Source organism: Notolabrus celidotus, chromosome 4 (assembly GCF_009762535.1).
Source record: "Notolabrus celidotus isolate fNotCel1 chromosome 4, fNotCel1.pri, whole genome shotgun sequence".
Lineage (NCBI taxonomy): Eukaryota > Metazoa > Chordata > Actinopteri > Labriformes > Labridae > Notolabrus > Notolabrus celidotus.
Genome location: NC_048275.1, coordinates 6082332 through 6103960, shown reverse-complemented (window position 1 = coordinate 6103960; position 21629 = coordinate 6082332). Strand labels below are relative to the sequence as shown.

The 21629-nt window shown below is 45.1% G+C and overlaps 1 protein-coding gene across 1 annotated transcript in view; it reads right to left on the bottom strand.

Moving 5' to 3' along the window:
* Nucleotides 1-21629, bottom strand: part of LOC117811970 — a 57412-nt gene that overhangs the window by 22451 nt on the left and 13332 nt on the right. The window contains exons 10-19 of the mRNA XM_034682479.1: nt 21217-21332; nt 19791-19953; nt 6880-7013; nt 6659-6755; nt 5142-5291; nt 4731-4880; nt 3524-3780; nt 2318-2453; nt 2025-2231; nt 1454-1606 (exon numbers count right to left, since the gene is read on the bottom strand). Of these exons, the coding sequence (XP_034538370.1) occupies nt 1454-1606; nt 2025-2231; nt 2318-2453; nt 3524-3780; nt 4731-4880; nt 5142-5291; nt 6659-6755; nt 6880-7013; nt 19791-19953; nt 21217-21332 (1563 nt within the window). The remainder of the gene's footprint in view (nt 1-1453; nt 1607-2024; nt 2232-2317; nt 2454-3523; nt 3781-4730; nt 4881-5141; nt 5292-6658; nt 6756-6879; nt 7014-19790; nt 19954-21216; nt 21333-21629) is intronic.

Here is a 21629-nt window from a genome sequence, read left to right as displayed (position 1 = left end):
TCCTGCTCTTCGGCGGTATCAAGTCCAGACAGCTGTGTGTGTGTGTGTGTGTGTGTGTGTGTGCATGTGTGTGCCAAATAATGACTCACACAGAACTTTACCATCAACCAAACTCACACCTCCAACCCATGACCCCCCGGGAAGCAAAACACACCCCACCAGATTTTCTCACACACACACACACTCTTTCATGTAACAGAGGAGTGACTCACGCTGGCATAAATAAATATCCTGTGTGAATAATAAACTTCTGCACGCTCTATGTGTGTGTTGCCGGGATTGCTTGATGCAGTTTGAACAGTAAATCACTGGCAGCGGAGAGCGAGGGCGGGCCGGCTCGCTTTGAGATGTGAGAAAATTTGGCACAACAGGAAACAGGCTGTGGAACAATGTGTGTGAGAGAGAGGAGGGGGGGGGGCTTCCCCTTTTTAATGACACCGAGCTAAAAGGTACACAATGCAAAGTCAAGAGGACGCAACAACCTGGAAAACAGAGATTAAAAAAAACACAGGCTGCAGTTCATCCAGTGTCCACTAGAGGCTGTCTCCAAAAGTGAGTCCAAGCTCTTAAGGGTCTGACACCTTTGTATCTTAAAGAGCTCAAAGTGCCCTATTACCCCTCTAGAACACTACGCTCCCAACATGCAGGCCTGCTCATCGTACCTAAAGTCTCTAAAAGTAGTATGGGAGGTAGAGCCTTCAGTTATCAGGCCCCTCTCCTTTGGTATCATCTACCAGTCAGGGTCCGGGAGGCAGACACCCTCTCTACTTTTAAGAGTAGACTTAAAACTTTCCTTTTTGATAAAGCTTATAGTTAGAGCTGGATCAGGCTTGGACCTTGGCTCGGACTGATATATGCTTAGACTGCTATAGGCTTAGACTTCTATAAGCTTAGACTACTATAGGCTTAGACTGATATAGGCTTAGACTGCTATAGCCTTAGACTGCTATAGGCTTAGACTGCATAGGCTCAGACTGCTATAGGCTCAGACTGGTATAGGCTCAGAATGCTATAGGCTCAGACTGCTATAGGCTCAGACTGCTATAGTCTCAGACTGCTATAGACTCAGAATGCTATAGGCTTAGACTGCATAGGCTCAGACTGCTATAGGCTCAGACTGCTATAGGCTCAGACTGCTCTAGGCTCAGACTGCTATAGGCTCAGACTGCTATAGACTCAGACTGCTATAGGCTCAGACTGCTATAGGCTCAGACTGCTCTAGGCTTAGACTGCTATAGGCTTAGACTGCTATAGGCTTAGACTTCAACTTGCTAAATGCTGCAAAGTGTTCTGCTCATGGTGGATTAAGATGAGATCAGACTGAGTCCTGTCTGTAAAATGAGACTAGATTCTCTACCTGTACCCTCTCTGCATGGAAACCTGGATCACACAAGCCCCTCATTAGAATGAGGGGCTTCTAATGAATCATTAGACCTGCAGGGTCCTCTCTTACCTCCAGGTGGTCTTGCTTCGCCTGCAGAGCGTCCAGGCCGCAGCGCTCCAGCTCACACTGCACAGCCATGTCCGTCTCCCTCTCCAGGATGTCCAGACTCAGTTCCTTGCTGCAGGACAGAGTCTCCTCCACCCGGACCGCCAGGCAGGCGTACTGGAGAGGCACAGAGTCATCATGAGCACACGCAGGCTGTCATTAAGTCGTTATGCAGCACTGTGTATTATTTGTTTTCCAATGAGAGCCACATTGCAAATGAGCGTTTCAGACGGTGTCACGGTGTCCCCCGCGGCTGTGAGTGCATGAGCTATTCTGACATGTGTGCAGGAATAAAACGAATTAGTGCAAAAACACTCATGCGAGGAGGAGTGGTGGCTCGTTTGGGGCCTATTAAAGAACATAACCACAAACAAAAGCAAACCAGATGTGGCTCCAGTGGTTCCTGCAGCTGTTTATGCCAAAAGTAAAGAGGCTCGAAAACCATACAGAGGGGGACGGATAAACAAACATTAAAAAACGACGGGCGACCCTCTGAGTCAACAGACTCAAAGACAGAGAGAGTTCATCCGCTCACCTTGCTCTGCAGCTCCTGGATGGCCTGGTCGTGGCTCTGCGATCGGCCTCTCTCCCTCACAGTGTCGTTCAGCATCTCTACAGCTTCTCTGAGCTCCTCCACGGGGTCTCCCATGCTTTCTATCAGGGGCTCAGATCCACCACTGCCGCCGCCGCCACTCTGGAGTCCGAGCAGTGAAGGAGCTGAGGAGATCTCGCTGTGAAGAGGCTGACAGGCGCAGAGAGAGAGAGATCAGGTGGGTTCCTAAATGTCCCTCATGTTGTGTAATAACTGAGAGGATGATGAAGTCTCACCTGGCCGAGGCTGTATGGACCCGCGCTGAGCTCCTGGCTCTCCTCCAGCTCCACCCGCTCCAGGAACTCAGTCAGCATCCGTGTGTCCTGCAGCTCCGAGTGCTGCTGGGTCAGGGCACTCCGGACTCGATGGTACCTGAGACGCAAACACACAAAACCAGCGGGGATGTTTCAGAGACACTTAAACTGTGATCCACATCCGGCATCCTCCAGCAGACCCACATCACAGAGGCCCCGCCGCATGCTGAGGGCGGGGAATGTAATCATATATCATGTGTGGTATAAACACATCCTGGTCTGCAGGGCACGACGGAGCTGGGTCTGTGCAGAGTTTATATTTGAGAGGGTGAAGGGAGGAAATATCAAAGAGTATTTTCTCCAGAACAAATGAGCCTTAGGTTGCTTATACGCGGTATTAAATAATGACATCATCACGACTGTCTGACAGCTGCAGAGCGAGAGCGAGAGCCTCTACCTGATCCAGGGTCAGTCCCCCCTCTAACACCCCCGCCCTGGAAACACTGCAGCTCAGCCCTCCCTTTATCTCTGCAGAGAGAGGGAATGTTTGCATGCACAGGAGAAGCAGCCAGAGCTCATGACAACATGTCAGTCCAGGTCCAGGTCCAGGTTCAGCTGAGGAGAGCTGCAGCGTGCAAACACTGACCGGGTCGGTTTAAAACAAAGGGACCGGCTGTGGGTGAAGAGCGTGTCAGGACTCCGGTTCTTCACTCAGTGAGCACATGGAGAGGACGTTCTGCCAACACGAGGGAGCAAATATAACTTATAGATGTGTTCAGAGGTCTACTGGCTCGAGTTGCTGGTCTTAAATAAATCTGGTTTTATGAATCAAGTCTTCCACTGTGGGCCTGCAGAGCGAGCCCGGCCCTGTGACCTCTCGGAAAAACACTGACATGTTTTAGTTCCTGACCGCAGCGATGAGTGAAACCTCCAGAGCCTGAGAGTCCAGATCATAACATGAGCTCCTCACGGCACGGATGACCAGAATGATGTGGGTTTGGAAATCCACTCTATCCAGGATCCCGGCTTACTTTTGTCCTGGTTTTTAATGTTAAACTGGATCGAGATAAAGACTTTTCAGGAAATCAAATCCAGTTTACCAGAGCTCTAAGTGGGACTACATAGTTTGTCCACAGGGGGCGCCAAAAACAACACACAGTAATTGATCCTTTTGATTGGCTAACTCACTTCCTCTCCACCTCCTCCATGCGGGCAGGCAGTCCACGTGTGTGTGGGTGACTGTGACCCTGCAGATGCTCCACCTCCTCCCTCAGAGCGCCGAGCTCCAGGCTGCGAGCCGCCACCTCCTTCTCCAGCAGACAGCTCTCCCTCTCGGCCACGCTCATGGTCTCGGGGTCACCGGACAGAGCGGACTCCTTCATGGAGAGCTCCACGGACTCCAGCCAGGCCTCCAGGCTGCCCAGGGCCTGCAGCACCTTCACGACCTGCAGAGACAAGACCTGATTATGAGGAGGCTTAGAGAGAGTCAGAGACCTGATGATGAGGAGGCTCAGAGAGAGTCAGAGACCTGATTATGAGGAGGCTGAGAGAGAGTCAGAGACCTGATTATGAGGAGGCTGAGAGAGAGTCAGAGACCTGATTATGAGAACCGGGAGAGAGTTAGAGACCTGATTATGAGGAGGCAGAGAGAGAGTCAGAGACCTGATTATGAGGAGGCTGAGAGAGAGTCAGAGACCTGATTATGAGGAGGCTTAGAGAGAGTCAGAGACCTGATTAAGAGGAGGCTCAGAGAAAGTCAGAGACCTGATTAAGAGGGGGCCTAGAGAGAGTCAGAGACCTGATTATGAGGAGGCAGAGAGAGAGTCAGAGACCTGATTAAGAGGGGGCCTAGAGAGAGTCAGAGACCTGATTATGAGGAGGCAGAGAGAGAGTCAGAGACCTGATTAAGAGGGGGCCTAGAGAGAGTCAGAGACCTGATTATGAGGGGGCTTAGAGAGAGTCAGAGACCTGATTAAGAGGGGGCTTAGAGAGAGTCAGAGACCTGATTATGAGGAGTCCACGTGCAAAGGAAACAGCCTCATGGAGGTGGACTATGCTTTGACTTCTCCTGCAATAAAAGACTCAGGCTTTCCAGCTAAGTCATCAATCTGGATCTGCAGCCTCTTTCCATCCCATAATCGAATTATATGGCAGCACAGTTTATGTTCTTTGGATCAACTTTCATAAATTCAGCGGACTCACTGAGCGGCCGGCCCGTTAAGGTGGTAAAGATGAAAGTGTCTCTAACCCTGAGAGTCTGTGGCAGCATGAAGCCTCTGAGAGAATGGATCCAGAATCCTCCTTCAGAACCATAAATCTACTTAATAACCCCAGAGCTAACTAACCCTCCTCGCCATGACTCAGGGTGACTCAGGGGGCCTGCTGTGAACCTTACCCTGAAGCCCAGCTCCTCTGAGGCCCTCAGAAACACAGCGTTCCTCTGGTGCCTCCTCCGAAGCTCCTCCCACAGGACCTCCAGCTGGCCCAGGAACTCCTGGATCCTGGCGCCGCCCGGGTGCTGAGCGCGGACCAGCTCGCGGCCCTCCTGAGGAAGCAGCGTTAAAGCGATCAGAGCATGTGATGACTGAGGACCGGGACTCATGTGGAGAGATGTAGACCTAATCTGAAGTCTGTGGTGAGCTAAGCCGTCTCAGATGAAATGTCAGCTCATTATTTGATTAATGCTCGAGCCAGGCTTGTCGAGGCGCCCGGTCTGCAGCATGTAGGGGATCTTTTCACTCAGGGCGCCCGTCCAGCGCTGAAGTCTGCAGACAAACCATGAACATGACAGCGTGCTTTGGCTCACCCTTTTAACCACCTCGATCCGGGCCCTGTTGGTGAGGATTTCTTGGTCCAGAGCGAGCTGACTCCTCCGGGCGGCCTCCAGACCCTCGAAGCCGGCTACTGAACACACCTGCGTGGCCATGGAGACGTTGTCTTTGAGCCAAGACAGAGTCTGAGAGGAAGCAGGGGAAGGAAAGAAAAGTTCTGTTTTTAACACTTTAGAAGGATGTGAAAGTTATTACACTCAAAAACAGAGGAATCAAATAAAAAGAAAAAGAAAAGGTTTTAATTCAGAGACCTGATTAAGAGGGGGCCTAGAGAGAGTCAGAGACCTGATTAAGAGGAGGCTTAGAGAGACAGTCAGAGACCTGATGATGAGGAGGCCTAGAGAGAGTCAGAGACCTGATTAAGAGGGGACCTAGAGAGAGTCAGAGACCTGATTAAGAGGAGGCTCAGAGAGACAGTCAGAGACCTGATGATGAGGAGGCCTAGAGAGAGTCAGAGACCTGATTAAGAGGGGACCTAGAGAGAGTCAGAGACCTGATTAAGAGGAGCCCACGTGCAAAGGAAACAGCCTCACGGAGGTGCACCATGCTTTGACTTCTTATCGGCCCCTTGTCACCGAATCCCTCAAAAACAGGCTCCAGTGGAGTGAAGACGACCAAAGCTGCTAACACATGCCAAGCTAATCCGAAGAATTCGCCGCTACGCGAGGCACAGGACCGCGACGCACCTGTTGATAGTCCTCTCTCCGGTGAGGTGGCTAAAGAGTTTGCTAAACTCACTGCATTAATCCTGGAAAGGTGCAAACCCCACGACAAGAAGCTAGAGGCCATATGGGCAACAACATCTGCAACAGACAGCAAATTCGCTGAAATTACCAGTCGCATTTCTCAAGTTGAGAGCCGTCTATGCTTCCTCGAGGATGCTAATGAGAGCCAGCAAGCTAATCCTACAGCCTCAGCCTCAGAAGTGGAAGTTCTCCATCAGAAGTTAGAAAACAGAGCGCAGAAAAAAGGACTCGGCTCTCTGGACCAGATGAGGGGCATGCACCCTCGGTGTCTGATGTGTTCAATGAGATCCTTGATTTCAGTGAGGTTAGGACACAGTCAGAGCCAGAAATGCAATGGTAGGGGAGACCGGGGACAGTTGTAACATTTTTGACATTTCTGTCTATAACTTTGAGCTCCTTTAACCCAGTGTGTTCAAACTGCTATACAAACTAGCTTCAAGTGTCTGCTAGTAAATTGCTTAGAAAATGCCTGTGCTATACAAACAGAGAATGCATGGCTTCATCTCAAATCCAAGGAGTGAAATGTTAGTTTTAATAAATCATATTATTTATATTAAATATATATTTTCTAACGCCAGAAAAACAGAAACAGAGGAACATCTGTGCGCACAACAATCCACATGATTTCATCTCAGTGAGATCTGAGACTGAGGTCAAATGGACCTTAAAGTTTGAACACTTGGAGTATAGAGACAATGATTCATGCAGTGAAGCTAGGTGTAGGTGTTCTGGTGGCATCAGGTCACCTTGTCAGCAGACACAGTGAACTTCTGGAGCTGTGTGTGGAGCTGTGTGTGGCCTCGCGGGGCAGCGGCCAGCCTCGGCTCCGCTCTGGGCTTCCTGCTACAAAGAAAAACACAGACATGTGACTGTAATTATGACTTACATAAAGACCTCTCATTATGTAAGTCACAGAGAGAGGGAGAGAGAGAGAGAGAGGGGGAGAGGAAGAGAGGGGGAGAGTCACCTTTCCCCCTTTGATGGATGTCTGAGAGTGACATCATGAGCGCAGGCCGGCCCGTCTCCCGTGGGGGACGAGGTGTGGTTCTCTGATTGCTGCTCCTGGATTTGGCTCCGACTGATCCCACATTCAGGCGAGCTCTGAAGACCAGAGAGTATAAAAGTCTGTTAATAAAAAGATCCTGGAAACTCCTACATGTTCTTAGAATTGGGATGAGACTCTGTAGAGGCTTTAAATCTTTATGTTAGCTGGATTGTCCATTTCTTTTTGGTCTGATCGAAAGCTCTCAGAGGGTTAGAGAATACAAAGCTTTTATTGTTCAGGGCTACAGACTCATTAAAAACATGGTTACAGACATTCAGGCCTTTATCAGGCCCTCATACTGAAACTCAGACCTCCTACGAGGGTGTGATGGTCTTGAATTTTAGTTCATTTTTATTTGGATTTAATTTTACCTTTCATTTTGAAAGTTGTTTTTAGAACAGTATTGTTGTCCATGGCAATCATAGAAAAAAAACAACCTCCGGTAGAAATGTACCGAGCCCCCAGAGGAGACAGTTTGGAAAAAAAAAAGCCTCAAGGTATGACTATTTCATGGACACGAGTGTTTAATTCTTAGACAAGAAATAGTCCTGCCTGGCCATGATTTACTTTTCTCGTGTCCAAGAATTACAAGGGTCTGCTTTAAATATTCACATTCCCAATAACTGCCTTCCACAGCCTCAACTCAACTTTATTTATAAAGCACCTTTCATACATATAAACATGCAGCCCAAAGTGCTTCACAGAATAACAGCTCCACTGGCTCCCTGTTCAGTTCCGTATTCAATTCAAAGTCCTTCTGTTGACTTTCAAGACCATCCACAACCTCGCCCCCCCATATCTGTCCGACCTCCTCCATGTTCCCACTCCCTCCCGCTCCCTCAGATCCTCTTCCTCCATACACCTGTCTGTCCCCTCCGCCCGTCTCACCACTATGGGGAGCCGAGCATTCAGCCGCTCTGCTCCCCGTCTCTGGAACTCATTGCCACCTCAACTCAGAAACACAGATTCTTTCCCCCATTTCAAATCACAACTCAAAACATATTTGTTCAAAACCGCCTACTCCGTCTGACTCCAATTGATCTGTCATTTTGTTATTGTTTCTATTTTTTTCTTACCCCTTGTTAGTTTATATTGTTTTCATTTCTGACTCTGATTTTGTTTCCTTTAATGTAAATTTGTGTATGTATATATTTATATCTGTGCGGTGTCCTTGAGTGCAGAGAAAGGCGCCTTTAAATAAAATGTATTATTATTATTATTATTATTATTATTATTATTAATAACAGAGAGACAGAAAACAACAGCAATGGTAAAATTAAAAAAGACATATAAATAAATAAAATACTTAAAAATAAAATAAAATCAACACAGTAAAATTAATAAAATGAGTAAGAGTGGAAAGAAAAGTTGAAAATAAGGTAGCATTGACAAGATCAGAATAAAATAGATAAATAAATAAATAAATGTTGAAGCAAGAATTAAAATAATAATAATAACCCTCCACTCATGATCATTTTATTACCAAAGAAAGACTCCGCTCAGAATTGCTGTATATTGTTTATATGAATTTAAAAAATATTTTAATATAAAAATTTATAAAATTTCAAATATTTGATTAAAATGTGATTATCACGATTAACTATGGAATTTCTTCTTTTAATTGCGATTAATCAGTTAAATCGTTTCACAGCCCTAATTCCTGTTTTTGATCATTGTTAGATTTATTTATATTTATATTTTTAAATTTATTTCTGTTTTCTTCCTTTTTAGTTGAGTGTTCTTTGTGGTTTCATACAGGACTTGAGAGTTGAAATTTTGTTCCATATCATGCGACAGCTTGTGTTGGTATGACAATAAAAAACTTTGAATCCTTGAAATCTTTTAGTTTGATTTTCATTGGTTGTATAGTTAGCTTTATTTTTTTCCACAGCTAAACTAGTGGAGAAAAGATTGAATCTCCACCCTGTGCTAACAATGAATCTCATACTGAGGAACTGATCCATAAGAATATATTGGAACACATGATTTCTTGTATTTTTCCAATCAGCTAGAGAGATAAACAACATGCGGTCTCACATTACATCCAGCTATCAGGGCAGGGTCTGAAGTTTGGAGCCTGTTTCAATGCTAGAGCAGAGACGCTGGTTCAGGAGCGCTGAACCAGCGTCTCTGCTCCACTACGGACATGGAGGTGGAGAATCTCCTCATGTGAATGGTGGAAAGAGGTGAGGTAGAGCACACAGCCTAACCAGACGAGGGTGAGCTTTGGTTAAGCTCCTCTGCCCTCCCTGTCCTCTGTCTTACAGACTCTTCACACTCTGTTATTTCCCCTCGTTGCCTGTTGGTATGATGGAGGTGGGAGTGAGCATGATGGGCAGCAGTCCCTGGATGTTTGAGCTAACTGTGGAGCCCTTCAGGAGTTGTGTGTCTAACCTGACAAAGCACCAGAGACTGAGGTCCCCCCTGATAACCCCTGAGACATACAGGCTCTTGCTGCTCATCCATCTTTATGTTTGGTTGTGGGGGACATTCGGGGCATGTGTTAGGTTACGTAACTGATCCGTAGAGTCTAAATATTGGGATGTGTTTCTTCACTGAGCCTATCTTTGTCATTAAAACACAAACACCTCGTGTTTATTTCAGACTCTGTTAACCGACCACAGAATGAACGTTAACAGGATGCAGAAACGTCTCTAACGGAGCGTTTTACACATCAACAGTCACTCAACAATGAGGCGTTTCCACAGCTCACAGTTTATGTAAATGTTACAGCCTGGCTGGAGTCTGGACAACGTGGACGTCTGCCCGGAGCAAAGAAAAGTCTCCTGTAAATGACACAAAGCCCACTCTCTTACAAAGGCTGGCTATTCTCCGTGAAAGAAACCAGAGCGAGCTGAAAGTAGGAGCTGTTCCTGTTTGATTTGTAATAAAAACAGCAAAGATGGCAGCAAAGTTTAAATACATTATAACTGCTTTATGAATGAACACATTAAGTCTGAGAAGGCCGCCAACATTAACGCTGTAATGACCAGAAAGAGACGGCTGGAAACACACCTCGCTGAAATCCTGAAACTCAAAACACTCATTAAATATCAGCCTTGGATCCTGATTTCCATTCCCCGTGCCGTGTCTTCGTTTAGAAGCACGCAGCTGGGTTTTCATGGAGGTCAAAGTCGGAGCTGTAGACTTTGTGTATGTGCAGAAATATATCACAGACGTCAACAGCCACTGAGCCTCTTTAACGACCATCAGAGCGCTTTAAAGGTTGGCCAGAGGACTCTGCAGCCGGGTTTCCACTGTGAGCTACACGTGTCGGGACCAGGACTGAGGACACAGTGGGATTTCCTGAGGGCTGGTCTTGTTACCAACTCTAGTTCCCTGTCTGAGACACTCTACAAAAGAGCATGTGGAAAAAAGGAGGCCGCAGGATGTACCACAGGCGAGATCACATCCTCTGTTAGTTGTTTTGTACTCTATGTTGTTGTCAAGTAATCTTTTTGTTTTATACTCTTGTGTTTATGTGATTCATCTTTAATTACTTTGTATATTTTAGTTCTTTTTGCATACTTCTGCCACATTTTACTGGTTTTGTGCTTTTAGTTTGTGTATATCCAGATTATTGACTGTATATGAAGATGGATGACAAGCCTCCACCTCGTAATACCCCCCGATATCTTGTGTTAGTGTTTGTTACGATTCCTCTCACCGTTCCTCCTCTAATCTGATAATCCGGTGAACACAGCGCTGCAGGAGCCTCATTGGTCAACACAGCTGTCAATCATGGTATTAATATGGAAGAGGGTTTGGGCCATCAGAAGTTCTAGAATTCTGAGATCAAAGACAGGGTTCTAGAACTCTGAGATCAAAGTCAGGGTTCTAGAATTCTGAGATCAAAGACAGGGTTCTAGAACTCTGAGATCAAAGTCAGGGTTCTAGAATTCTGAGATCAAAGACAGGGTTCTAGAACTCTGAGATCAAAGGCAGAGTTCTAGAATTCTGAGATTAAAGACAGGGTTCCAGAATTCTGAGATCAAAGGCAGAGTTCTAGAAGTCTGAAATCAAATGCAGGGTTCTAGAATTCCGAGATCAAAGGCGGAGTTCTAGAACTCTGAGATCAAAGGCAGGGTTCTAGAATTCTGAGATCAAAGGCAGGGTTCTAGAATTCTGAGATCAAAGGCTGAGTTCTAGAATTCTGAGATCAAAGGCTGAGTTCTAGAATTTTGAAATCAAAGGCGGGGTTCTAGAATTTTGAAATCAAAGGCGGGGTTCTAGAATTCTGAGATCAAAGGCAGGGTTCTAGAATTCTGAGATCAAAGACAGGGTTCTAGAGTTCAGAGATCAAAGACAGGGTTCTAGAATTCTGAGATCAAAGACAGGGTTCCAGAGTTCTGAGATCAAAGACAGGGTTCTAGAATTCTGAGATCAGAGGCAGGGTTCTAGAATTCTGAGATCAAAGACAGGGTTCTAGAATTCTGAGATCAAAGACAGGGTTCTAGAATTCTGAGATCAAAGACAGGGTTCTAGAATTCTGAGATCAAAGGCAGAGTTCTAGAAGTCTGAAATCAAATGCAGAGTTCTAGAAGTCTGAAATCAAATGCAGGGTTCTAGAATTCCGAGATCAAAGGCGGAGTTCTAGAACTCTGAGATCAAAGGCAGAGTTCTAGAATTCTGAGATCAAAGGCAGGGTTCTAGAATTCTGAGATCAAAGGCAGGGTTCTAGAATTCTGAGATCAAAGGCTGAGTTCTAGAATTCTGAGATCAAAGGTAGAGTTCTAGAATTTTGAAATCAAAGGCGGGGTTCTAGAATTTTGAGATCAAAGGCAGGGTTCTAGAATTTTGAAATCAAAGGCGGGGTTCTAGAATTCTGAGATCAAAGGCAGGGTTCTAGAATTCTGAGATCAAAGGCGGAGTTCTAGAATTCTGAGATCAAAGGCTGAGTTCTAGAATTCTGAGATCAAAGGCTGAGTTCTAGAATTCTGAGATCAAAGGTAGAGTTCTAGAATTTTGAAATCAAAGGCAGAGTTCTAGAATTCTGCCCTTTGATCTCAGAATTCTGAGATAACTCAAAATTCTGAAGAAAAGTTGGATCTAAAATATAAATACCCTTAGCCCCTCCCTTCTTTCCTCCTTTATCCATCTTTTTATATCATCAATAACTAATTCAAAGTAAACTATTCAGAAACATGAACCCTGTGACATAAATCAGCATGATTAGAACTAACTATAAAGACAGAAATATTTGATTTGTTTGATTTTATAGTTTGGCCCATGCATCTGTTAACATCGAGGAGGTGGGGTTTATGAGCTATACTGCTGACAGCCATTAGGGAGAGCTCTGAATGTTTTGGCTTTACTGTTGGGGAGCTATCATGTGTTTTTATTCAGCCTAAGATCAAATAGGGATACATATGTTGACTGTTTTTATTGCAGTCTCACTTTGCTTATTGTTTATGATTTGAAAAACATAAACAAAGTTTTATTTACCAAAGTTTCTGGCTTAAGATGAAACAATCATACATATAATTAAATAAAGCATTTCTTAAACCAGCTGTTAGATTAATGTGGACCACACTGTGTGCATTGTTCAGTGTACCATAATGTCTTTAACATGGCAGTAAAAGCCGAGCTGAGTGAGTTAAAGCTCAGAGAGGGGAATACTCATCTGTCAAAAGTTTCATGTGAAAAAAAAAATCAGAAATGCTGAATTTCCACAGCAGCCAAAAAGAAGCCATTAATAACAGAGTTTTATGGAGTAGCTCTCATTTAACCGCGTTATTTACTGACACAGAAGAAGTGAGTCAGAGCGCTGGAGAAAAGTGTCGCCACTGAAAATGACGCGAGAGACGCCGTAAAACGAAGAACATCATTTACCAACATGCCTGACTTTATAGAGTTTCAGAGGAACATTATCCAGCGCGAGTTAACTAAAGCTGCAGAACGAACTCTGATTCATCCGACAGGCAGATAACCATCGCTGACGTCTCCTCTGCAGATATTTGCCTCTGTCCTTCATCTTTCACAGTTGCTTCCACTAAAAACACGTCCTGCGGTGCACTCCACATCCCGCAGCAGAAAATAGCCCTTTAATGATTTGTTATGTCATATTCAATGGTATTCTGTTTTCTTAGGCTTCGTCCAGCGCTCCTCTCCCTTCCTTTTTGATTCTTATCTGTTGTTTCCTTCATCTCCTCTTTGCTGCATGTCTCTCTGCAACGTGCTCTGAAGTGATGTCAGCCAAGAACTATCACTTAGCACCTAGCCCATCTGGTCCGCAGCCCCGGCACCTGGACGCAATTAGCCGGAGAAAACAGACGATGGCCGTGTTTACCTCCAGAAACAAGAGGCTGTTCTGCTGCTCACACAGAGAGAACGGACACGAGGACATTAACATGCATGGAGACAAACGTAAGCTTTACATTTAGCTTCCATTACACAACACAGCTCAGACTGTGAGAGAGAACTGCAGACCTGTGCAGCTGCATCTCACACCCTCACTCAATTATACACCTAATCCAGAACACGCAGGAGCTGCAGGGAACGTGTTACCAAAGTATGTGACAAATAACTTTAACTGCTCCACTTGTTGGATTCAGCTGCAGGGCTTTGTTTTCTGAGCGTGGTATTAATCCGTCCATAAAGAGTAACGATGAGGCCGTAACAGGCAGCACTCAGGTAACCAACAGAAGCAATAAAGAGAGCCACAGCAGAGAGAGGGCTCAGGACGAGTCTGCCAACGAGCTCCTACTGAGACAAACAGTGAGCTGGTCTCTGGTCTGATGGGATCCTGTCACAGGTGGAAGGTCTGTGAGGTTACTGAGAGGCTATGAACACCAGTAGAGAAATAAAGAACCAGAAGCACAGGAAGAAAAAGATCTGGTTTCTATTCTCTACATTCAGCTCCAAACTTCTGGGCCCAACAAAGGAGGTTAGACCTTCATTTACCATGTTCACGTTGCAATACATCCAACATTTCTTCTAGTTGGTCGTTCTTTCAGCATTTTTTATTTTAGCTTTTGCAAGTTAATGATTTTGTTCTAATGCTACAGTTCAAAAGATATTAAGATTACGAGTTTTGCCGAAATAAGGACATGACTGACTTGACTGACAGGCAGGAACACATAGCTGTTAGCTAGGAGGCTCAAACCCCGCCTCTTTACCTCCCACTAAGTTTGGTTGAGTTCAGCATTTCCCCTATGTCTCCCGCCGATGATGGGCTTCAAAACACCTCTTTCAAGACCCAATTTGGTCGAGGCATGATGGCTGTCTAACATGAGTCAGATTCTGCCTGAGGTTTCTGCCTGTTAAAAGGAAGTTTTTCCTCACCACTGTAACTAGTTAAATATTGCAATGCTCCTGATGGATTAAGGTGGGGTAAGACTAAGTCTTATCCTGTCTTGATGTTGGGTCTTTATTCATAACTTGATATAGAGTGGTCTCGACCAGTGGTTCTCAACTGGTCTGGCTTTGGGACCCACCATCACTCCTTAGTGAAAAGCCGCAACCCAAATTTTGATGGCGTCATACTTTCACTTGCCAACACCTTGGTGCACACAACACACTGAGGTTTTTGTCATCCTTTATCATCAATATAATAAAGTCCATATTTAATGTAGTTCAGTCAGACAACTCACGTTTACTTAATAAGTTTATTGCAGCATACAGTATTGTGTTTGGCGTGTGGGCTCCGAATTTCATTACTCCTCGTAGATTATTTAAATGCAGACATTAGGAGCAATGAGATAGGACTAACCCTCCCGGAGCCCGCAGGTGGAAGCCGGGGAGGAGGTGGGGACAAACTTCACACAGCACTGAGCAGAACAGCAGGAGCACTGCAAGCAGAGGCAGAGACAGGAGGCTTGCCGTTTAAATAGACCGCCGAATGAGGATGTCGAGATCAGCTGATGGAGAGGTGGTGACGTGTCAGTATGATGAGCGCGGCTCGAGTTGTCTGCCTGAACTAGCTTGCAGGCGGTGCTCCATTTGCTGTATTATTTGCGTTTAGCCATGCTTATTTCCCATAAGAAAAAAACTTACTTTGATTGTCTTCTTCTATACTGTAAAATGCATGGTGTCACTTAGCATTACAAGGCATTATCACCACCTGCTGCCCTGGAGTGTGAATAGATGGCACTCCGCTAAAAAAAATACCTTTCAAAATCAAAGGACAGGAATTTTCATTTCCTTTTTTTCCCCAGCCAAAGGCCCGCCGCGACCCATTCAAAATGAGTCCACGAACCACTTTTGGGTCACGACCCACCAGTTGAGAAACACTGGTCTAGACCTCCTGTGTCTGTAAAAGCATCTTGAGATAACGTTTGTTGTGATTTGGCGCTATACAAATAAAGATTGATTGACGCGTGACGTTACAGAGACTACGTCCATTATTTATACAGTCTATGGCTCAAACCAAACTTGAATAAAATCCTTCTTGTGAGTGAACATGTAAAGTCAATCTAAAGATGCAATTAGACAAGAGTTGCAAATCGCATGAAATGAATGAGTTATAAGTAAGAATGGCGTGAAGTCATGATGCGTTCAAAGCTCCGCTGACTTCATTCTCTTATTCACGAAAGTGCAAAAAATCTGAACTTCAGCGAATCATTCGTGATAGCCAATCAGCTTTTAGATACACAACAGACTGGAGTGGCGTTTAAAGGGAACCCTTTCCCTCTTGCAAGATTCGTGTCTTTGGGTACTTGCTAATGGTGCAAGTTATTCGTGCAAATTAAGTGAGTGGATGCAAAATGTTCAAGCCTTCATATGTGGAAATTAAGGGAGTAAATAATCTAATTTGCTTCTGGTGTGAACACGAATGAAACTGCAAATGGGTTCAGTAAATTTGGCTTGACAGCGCCCACTACAAAGTTAAAAAATATAGCCCTCTCTGCATATTTCACCTTCAAATCTGTATGAATTTATAAGGCACATGCAACCTCCAAGATTGAGAAAAAAATACAATATTTAAAAGTGAGCATCCATCCTTATTTCAGACAGATTAAAGCGTCACACTTTGAATGAATAATCCCTCCAGGATAAATCAGACTAACCTCACACATGGTGAGGAAACACACGAGACCTCACACAGGAGGAGATCTCCATCCCTGCGTTTCTGATGTGGAGTCGTTTCTCAGTGACTCCACATCAGCTCAGCTTCAACGAAAGGACGACAGCCTCTGTGCATCCACTCACAGGCCTAAAGACTTTATACGTGCTAACTGAGAGGACTAAATATAAACATAATAACTGGTTTAACGTACCACACACTTCAGTCTCTGGATTCCTCCTCTTTAAGAGACGCTAACAGGACTTCCTTTAGATTTATGGGCAGCGGGGTTACAGCAGCAGCACCCACACGCTCAATAAAGACTCTGTTTGGCCTCCGGTCGAGGAATGTCGTGAGAGGAATCCACATGTTCTCTAAATTATCCTCTCAGCCTGCTCAGACCCTCACAGCATTTAATAATTCAGTATTAATCCACAGACTGAACCTTTGTTAGAGCAGCTGGAAGACAACATGTCCTTAAACCAGAGAGTGAACATTCAGGAGGAGGATTTATTATCTCTGGCCCTCACTCCCACCGTGTCGGACACTCACAGTTTGACATGTTTTATGGAAACTTCAGGAACTCTGGTGCCAGGTTTAAGAACACCTCTAAAAGCTCTTCCTGTGACTTCCACCTGGCATCATTCAGACGAAAGAGACCGGCAGCAAAACAGGAAGTAAAGTCACGTTAGTTTTGTTCTTACAGGTGATATCCTGCCGTCCTCTCTGATCACGTCTCTGAGCTCTTAAAGGACTCAAACTGGTACTGAGAGGTTCGGCTGGAAGGAAAACATTTCGAGTACGTATCCTGAAAAGATACTTCAATGACCTAAAACTCTGGAGAAATTAAGACTACACTTCATTTGTTTCCTCTAACAGCATCTCTATGTCTGAAGTTGGGTTCACACCAAACGTGAATAATATCATTTGTGTGAGTGAGTTAAATATAAAGCTGGAGAGGACGGATGACGTTCTTGCTGGACAACACGAAGGTCACAAAACTCACTTCATCGGCTTATTCGTTGGAGTTGAAAAAACTGATCTTCATCTAATCATTCATGCTGCATTTGCCAATCAGTATGGAGATTCTACGGTGACGTATGAGGTGAGGAAGGTATCGGTGGATGTTCATTCATCTGGAAACAGGAGGAGACATTGATGGTCTCTGTGTGCGGCTACCTCGACCTGTACGACCCCACCCGTCTGTTTGTTTTAAAATCAGGAAACAGGAATAAACAGGAGCTCACTTTGAGGAATGTGAGTGAGGAGGATTCTCTGCCAAGTTGTTAAAATTTGTGTCACTTGGGCACGGACCTAGTGGTTAAGCTGCGCGCCCATGAAGCGGTTGGCCCGGGTTCGAATCCAGCCTGCGGCCTCTTTCCTGCATGTCATTCCCCTACTCTATCCCAGTTTCCTACACTATCCACTGTCCTCTCCTCTCCAAATAAAGGTGTAAAAAGGCCCCAAAAATATATTACTTAAAAAAAAATTTAAAAAAATGGTGTCACTTGATTCCAGCTATTCAGTACTCGCGTACACACGAATGGAAAAGTAAACACAGGACATTCTGGTGTTAAATACACATGAAGAAAGAGAGCAAATCATGCATCTGATGGAAACACTACATAAGGAAGCAAAATCTACCTTTCAACACACGCACACCTCATTCTGCTCAATAAGGTTAAAGATGATCCCCTGAGCTGTCATCAGTTTCCTCTCTTTGTTAATGTCTCATTCCCTCCCTCTCTGTATCAGTTAAAAGTTATCCTCATGTCTTCTTTGAGTTGTTTGTAGTGATCCATGTCTTGTGTGTTTCCCTCCACTCTGATTACCTTCATTAGTTTCACCTGTGTCTCTGTCACACCTGTGTCTCTGTCACACCTGTGTCTCTGTCACACCTGTGTCTGTCACACCTGTGTCTCTGTCACACCTGTGTCTCTGTCACACCTGTGTCTCTGTCACACCTGTGTCTCTGTCACACCTGTGTCTCTGTCACACCTGTGTCTCTGTCACACCTGTGTCTTTGTCACACCTGTGTCTCTGTCACACCTGTGTCTCTGTCACACCTGTGTCTCTGTCACACCTGTGTCTTTGTCACACCTGTGTCTCTGTCACACCTGTGTCTTTGTCACACCTGTGTCTCTGTCACACCTGTGTCTCTGTCACACCTGTGTCTTTGTCACACCTGTGTCTCTGTAACACCTGTGTCTCTGTCACACCTGTGTCTTTGTCACACCTGTGTCTCTGTCACACCTGTGTCTCTGTCACACCTGTGTCTCTGTCACACCTGTGTCTCTGTCACACCTGTGTCTGTCACACCTGTGTCTCTGTCACACCTGTGTCTCTGTCACACCTGTGTCTGTCACACCTGTGTCTCTGTCACACCTGTGTCTTTGTCACACATGTGTCTCTGTCACACCTGTGTCTCTGTCACACCTGTGTCTGGTTACCTCGTTAACTAGTCCCTTCAGCATGAAATCATTGCATCTATCTGTCCTCCAGTGTTCTTCGTGTTTCACCTTCTTGACCTTTTTAGATTTTAATGTGTTAGGGTTTTAAATCAAGCTTTTGTTTGACTTTTGCTCCTGATTCTTTGTTCATTAAAAAGCAGCACAAATGACAAACATAGCATAGAATACAATACTAAAATACGTAAACACAGTGCAAATATATAATAAAATATGATAGAATAAAATAAATTAAAATTTAATGAAGATTATGCCAGATGTCCACTCAACCTTGATTAAAATCCAGGGAGAAAAGGTGAGTCTTAAGAGAGGATTTAAAAACCTTAATTGTTCCTGCAGAGCGGATATGCCAGGGCAGGTTGTTCCAGAGCCGAGGGGCAGCCGCCACAAAGACTCAGTCACCTCTGGTTTTAAGCCTCCTTTTGGCAGTGACCAATAGCAACTGACCAGATGATCTCAATGTCCTGGCAGGGACATGATATTGGAGAAGCTCAGTCAGGTACTGGGGGGCAAGGCCATTAAGAGCTTTTAAAACAAACCTTAACCCTCAAAGACCTAGACAGCAGCCAGGCGGGTACTTGTTCTTAAATGTTTGATAACTTTTGAACCGTTAATCCTATCAACAAGCTTTAAAAACTCAGTTACAGCAGACATTCTCAGCTTTCCAGTGATACCACATGTGTCCCATTCAGCATATTCAAAATCAATTCAAGAGAGTCTGGACGAGGGTCCATCTTCTGTGTTTTTGTGACACGAGCTGCTTGAATTTCTGCAGCAGGAGTAGCTTAACGTCACCTAACAGTGATGTGACAGACAGGTGAAGGTGAATTAAAGCTGCACTTTGTCTTTCCTAACCTTGACTGTCTGATTAGGTTTTAGTTTCTGATGCTCTTTGCTGTAACAGACTGTTTTCCTTCATTTCCTGAACAGTAAACTGAGCCCATCCTCTGGTTTGTGGACCAGTCATCTCTCTGTCTGGTGTTCATGGTTTGTATTTGACATTTAGAGCCTGATGTGTTTTCACGGCTGGGTCTCCACTGAGTAATTTCTCATACTGGTTTATCAGAGCGTGTTATTAGCCGGGTAACTAGCTGCTGGGATGGAAAGCAGCCCCGGCTCTGCAGCTCTGTGACTCCTTTAAAATCCTGTTATTGAGGGAAAGCCTCCTTAAACTGTAAATCAGGTTTTTTTCCAGCCTGGAGGACAAAGTGCGTCACTTAGTGCCGCCGCCGCAGAAGAAGACGAGGGCCTGAAAGAGGCTGAGCTCATCTCCTGTCAGCGCCGATGCTGTTGTTTTTCTCCTGATGCGCGGCCACGCTGTGGTTTCTGCAGTTATACAAGGATTACCAAAAGCTACTCACCACGCAGCCTTTCAGACGGTTCTGCTCCTCCTTCACCTCCTTTCCCATGAGCCTTTGTGTCTCCGTTCCCACGATGCACTGGGGTTCCCGGGCTGGAGTCAGGGGGTCAGCATCTTCCCTGGTGAAAGCGGCGGCGATGGGAGAGAGAGAGGTCCTGTCGCTCCTGCAGGGCGAGCAGAGGAGGAGGAGGTTACTGCGTGCTGACAGACCCACCATGAAGTCCAATTATGGCTCTGAGCTCCTCCACTGTTTGGGTTATTCGGTTTAAATAACCATGAAACGCAGCTGATAAGACCGCCGGTGATGTAACATCTGGATCTAAAGATAGCTCGTCAACACCAGAGGCTCTGGGAAATATTTGGAGAGCTGGAGATGTTGGAGATGGATGTCAGAGCGGAGGGCTCTGGACTCTGGACTGGATTCATCATGAAAGTGGAAAACGCTCAGACTTGAGAAAGACTGAAATTTGTCTGGCCCAGACTTTGATCCAGAACAAGATTACGTAACTACAGACCAGACTTTAACACAGATCCTGCATGATCCACAGAGGATGGATGATGGTTATCACATAATAACTAACATTTTACAACATCATCTCACGGCAAAGTTACAAAGTTAAGATAACCCAAAGTTTAACTCCAGAAAACATGATCTCCAGAGAACACCACATGTTCACGGTGCATTCTTTCTGTGCATGCACCGTGAACGTGTTATAATTCACTCTGGACCGAAGAGGATTCTGCAACAGCATTAAAATACAGCTGGACTCATTAAATCTGATCTCTCAGTTCGTGTTGATTTCACCCTGTTCACACACAGTGTGACGTATCACTGCTGGTCTCACCCTCTTTGTGCATCAGTCTCCTCCTGTTGTCTGTCTACAGTCACACATATCACACAGTTTACTTTCCTGTCACAAACAGGCACCAGTCTTCATTTCAGTGTGTTTCATAACCAGGTAAAAACTCAGGGGCAGTAAGTGGATTTAAAAATAGCCTCATGAGGTAAACTCTGGATTCTTACGTGGACTATTAAAGCCGTCGTAAAAACATGAAAACGTTGTTGTAAACATATTTTATCTCAGAGCTGACGGGAGGCCGCAGGCAGGATGAAACAGATCCTCGTTGCCAGCTTGATGAAGTAAGCCGAGACTTTCTCCTCCCAGCACAGTAATCAAACACACGGTTAAACTCCAGCTCAGAGAAAAGCAGATATTATATAACTAGAGTCCAGTGATGCTCTGTGTGGTCGTCCGTCTGTAATTTAACTCTGACTCGAACCCAACTTAAACAAAGCTCATCAGGAAGAGCACGTAAATCTTAAGAAGCTTGCTTCATTCCTCTCCGGGGTTCATAGACCAGGAGAGAAGAACTCTGTGAGAGATGGTGTTTGTACAGAGAACACGAGGCCGGGCTGAGGGTCTTACCTAAGGACCTTCTGAAGGAGCACCCAGCAGTCCTTCACCTCGCTCTGCTTCTCTGTGACGCCGTCAGCCAGCGCAGGGTGCAGGTTAGAGAGCTGGGACACGCTCACGTCCAGCATCTGGGAGAGACAAGGGAACTTTACTCATGAACACTAATCATACAAAGAGAGCAAATCAGACAGCTGGACACAGTTAAAAACTAAATATCAGAAACATTACGAGCAGTGAAAGAAGTATGACACTAAAATAAAACATAAACATGTAAAATATAAAAACCTTAAAGGCCCTGTGAGGAGTTTTTAACTGGCTGAGAAACAGACTGAAACTGATACTGATGCCTCTATATGACCCTCAAAAGAAAACAAGACCATCTACAACAACACTGATACCTTCTCTGTTGTCATTTTTAATGCCTG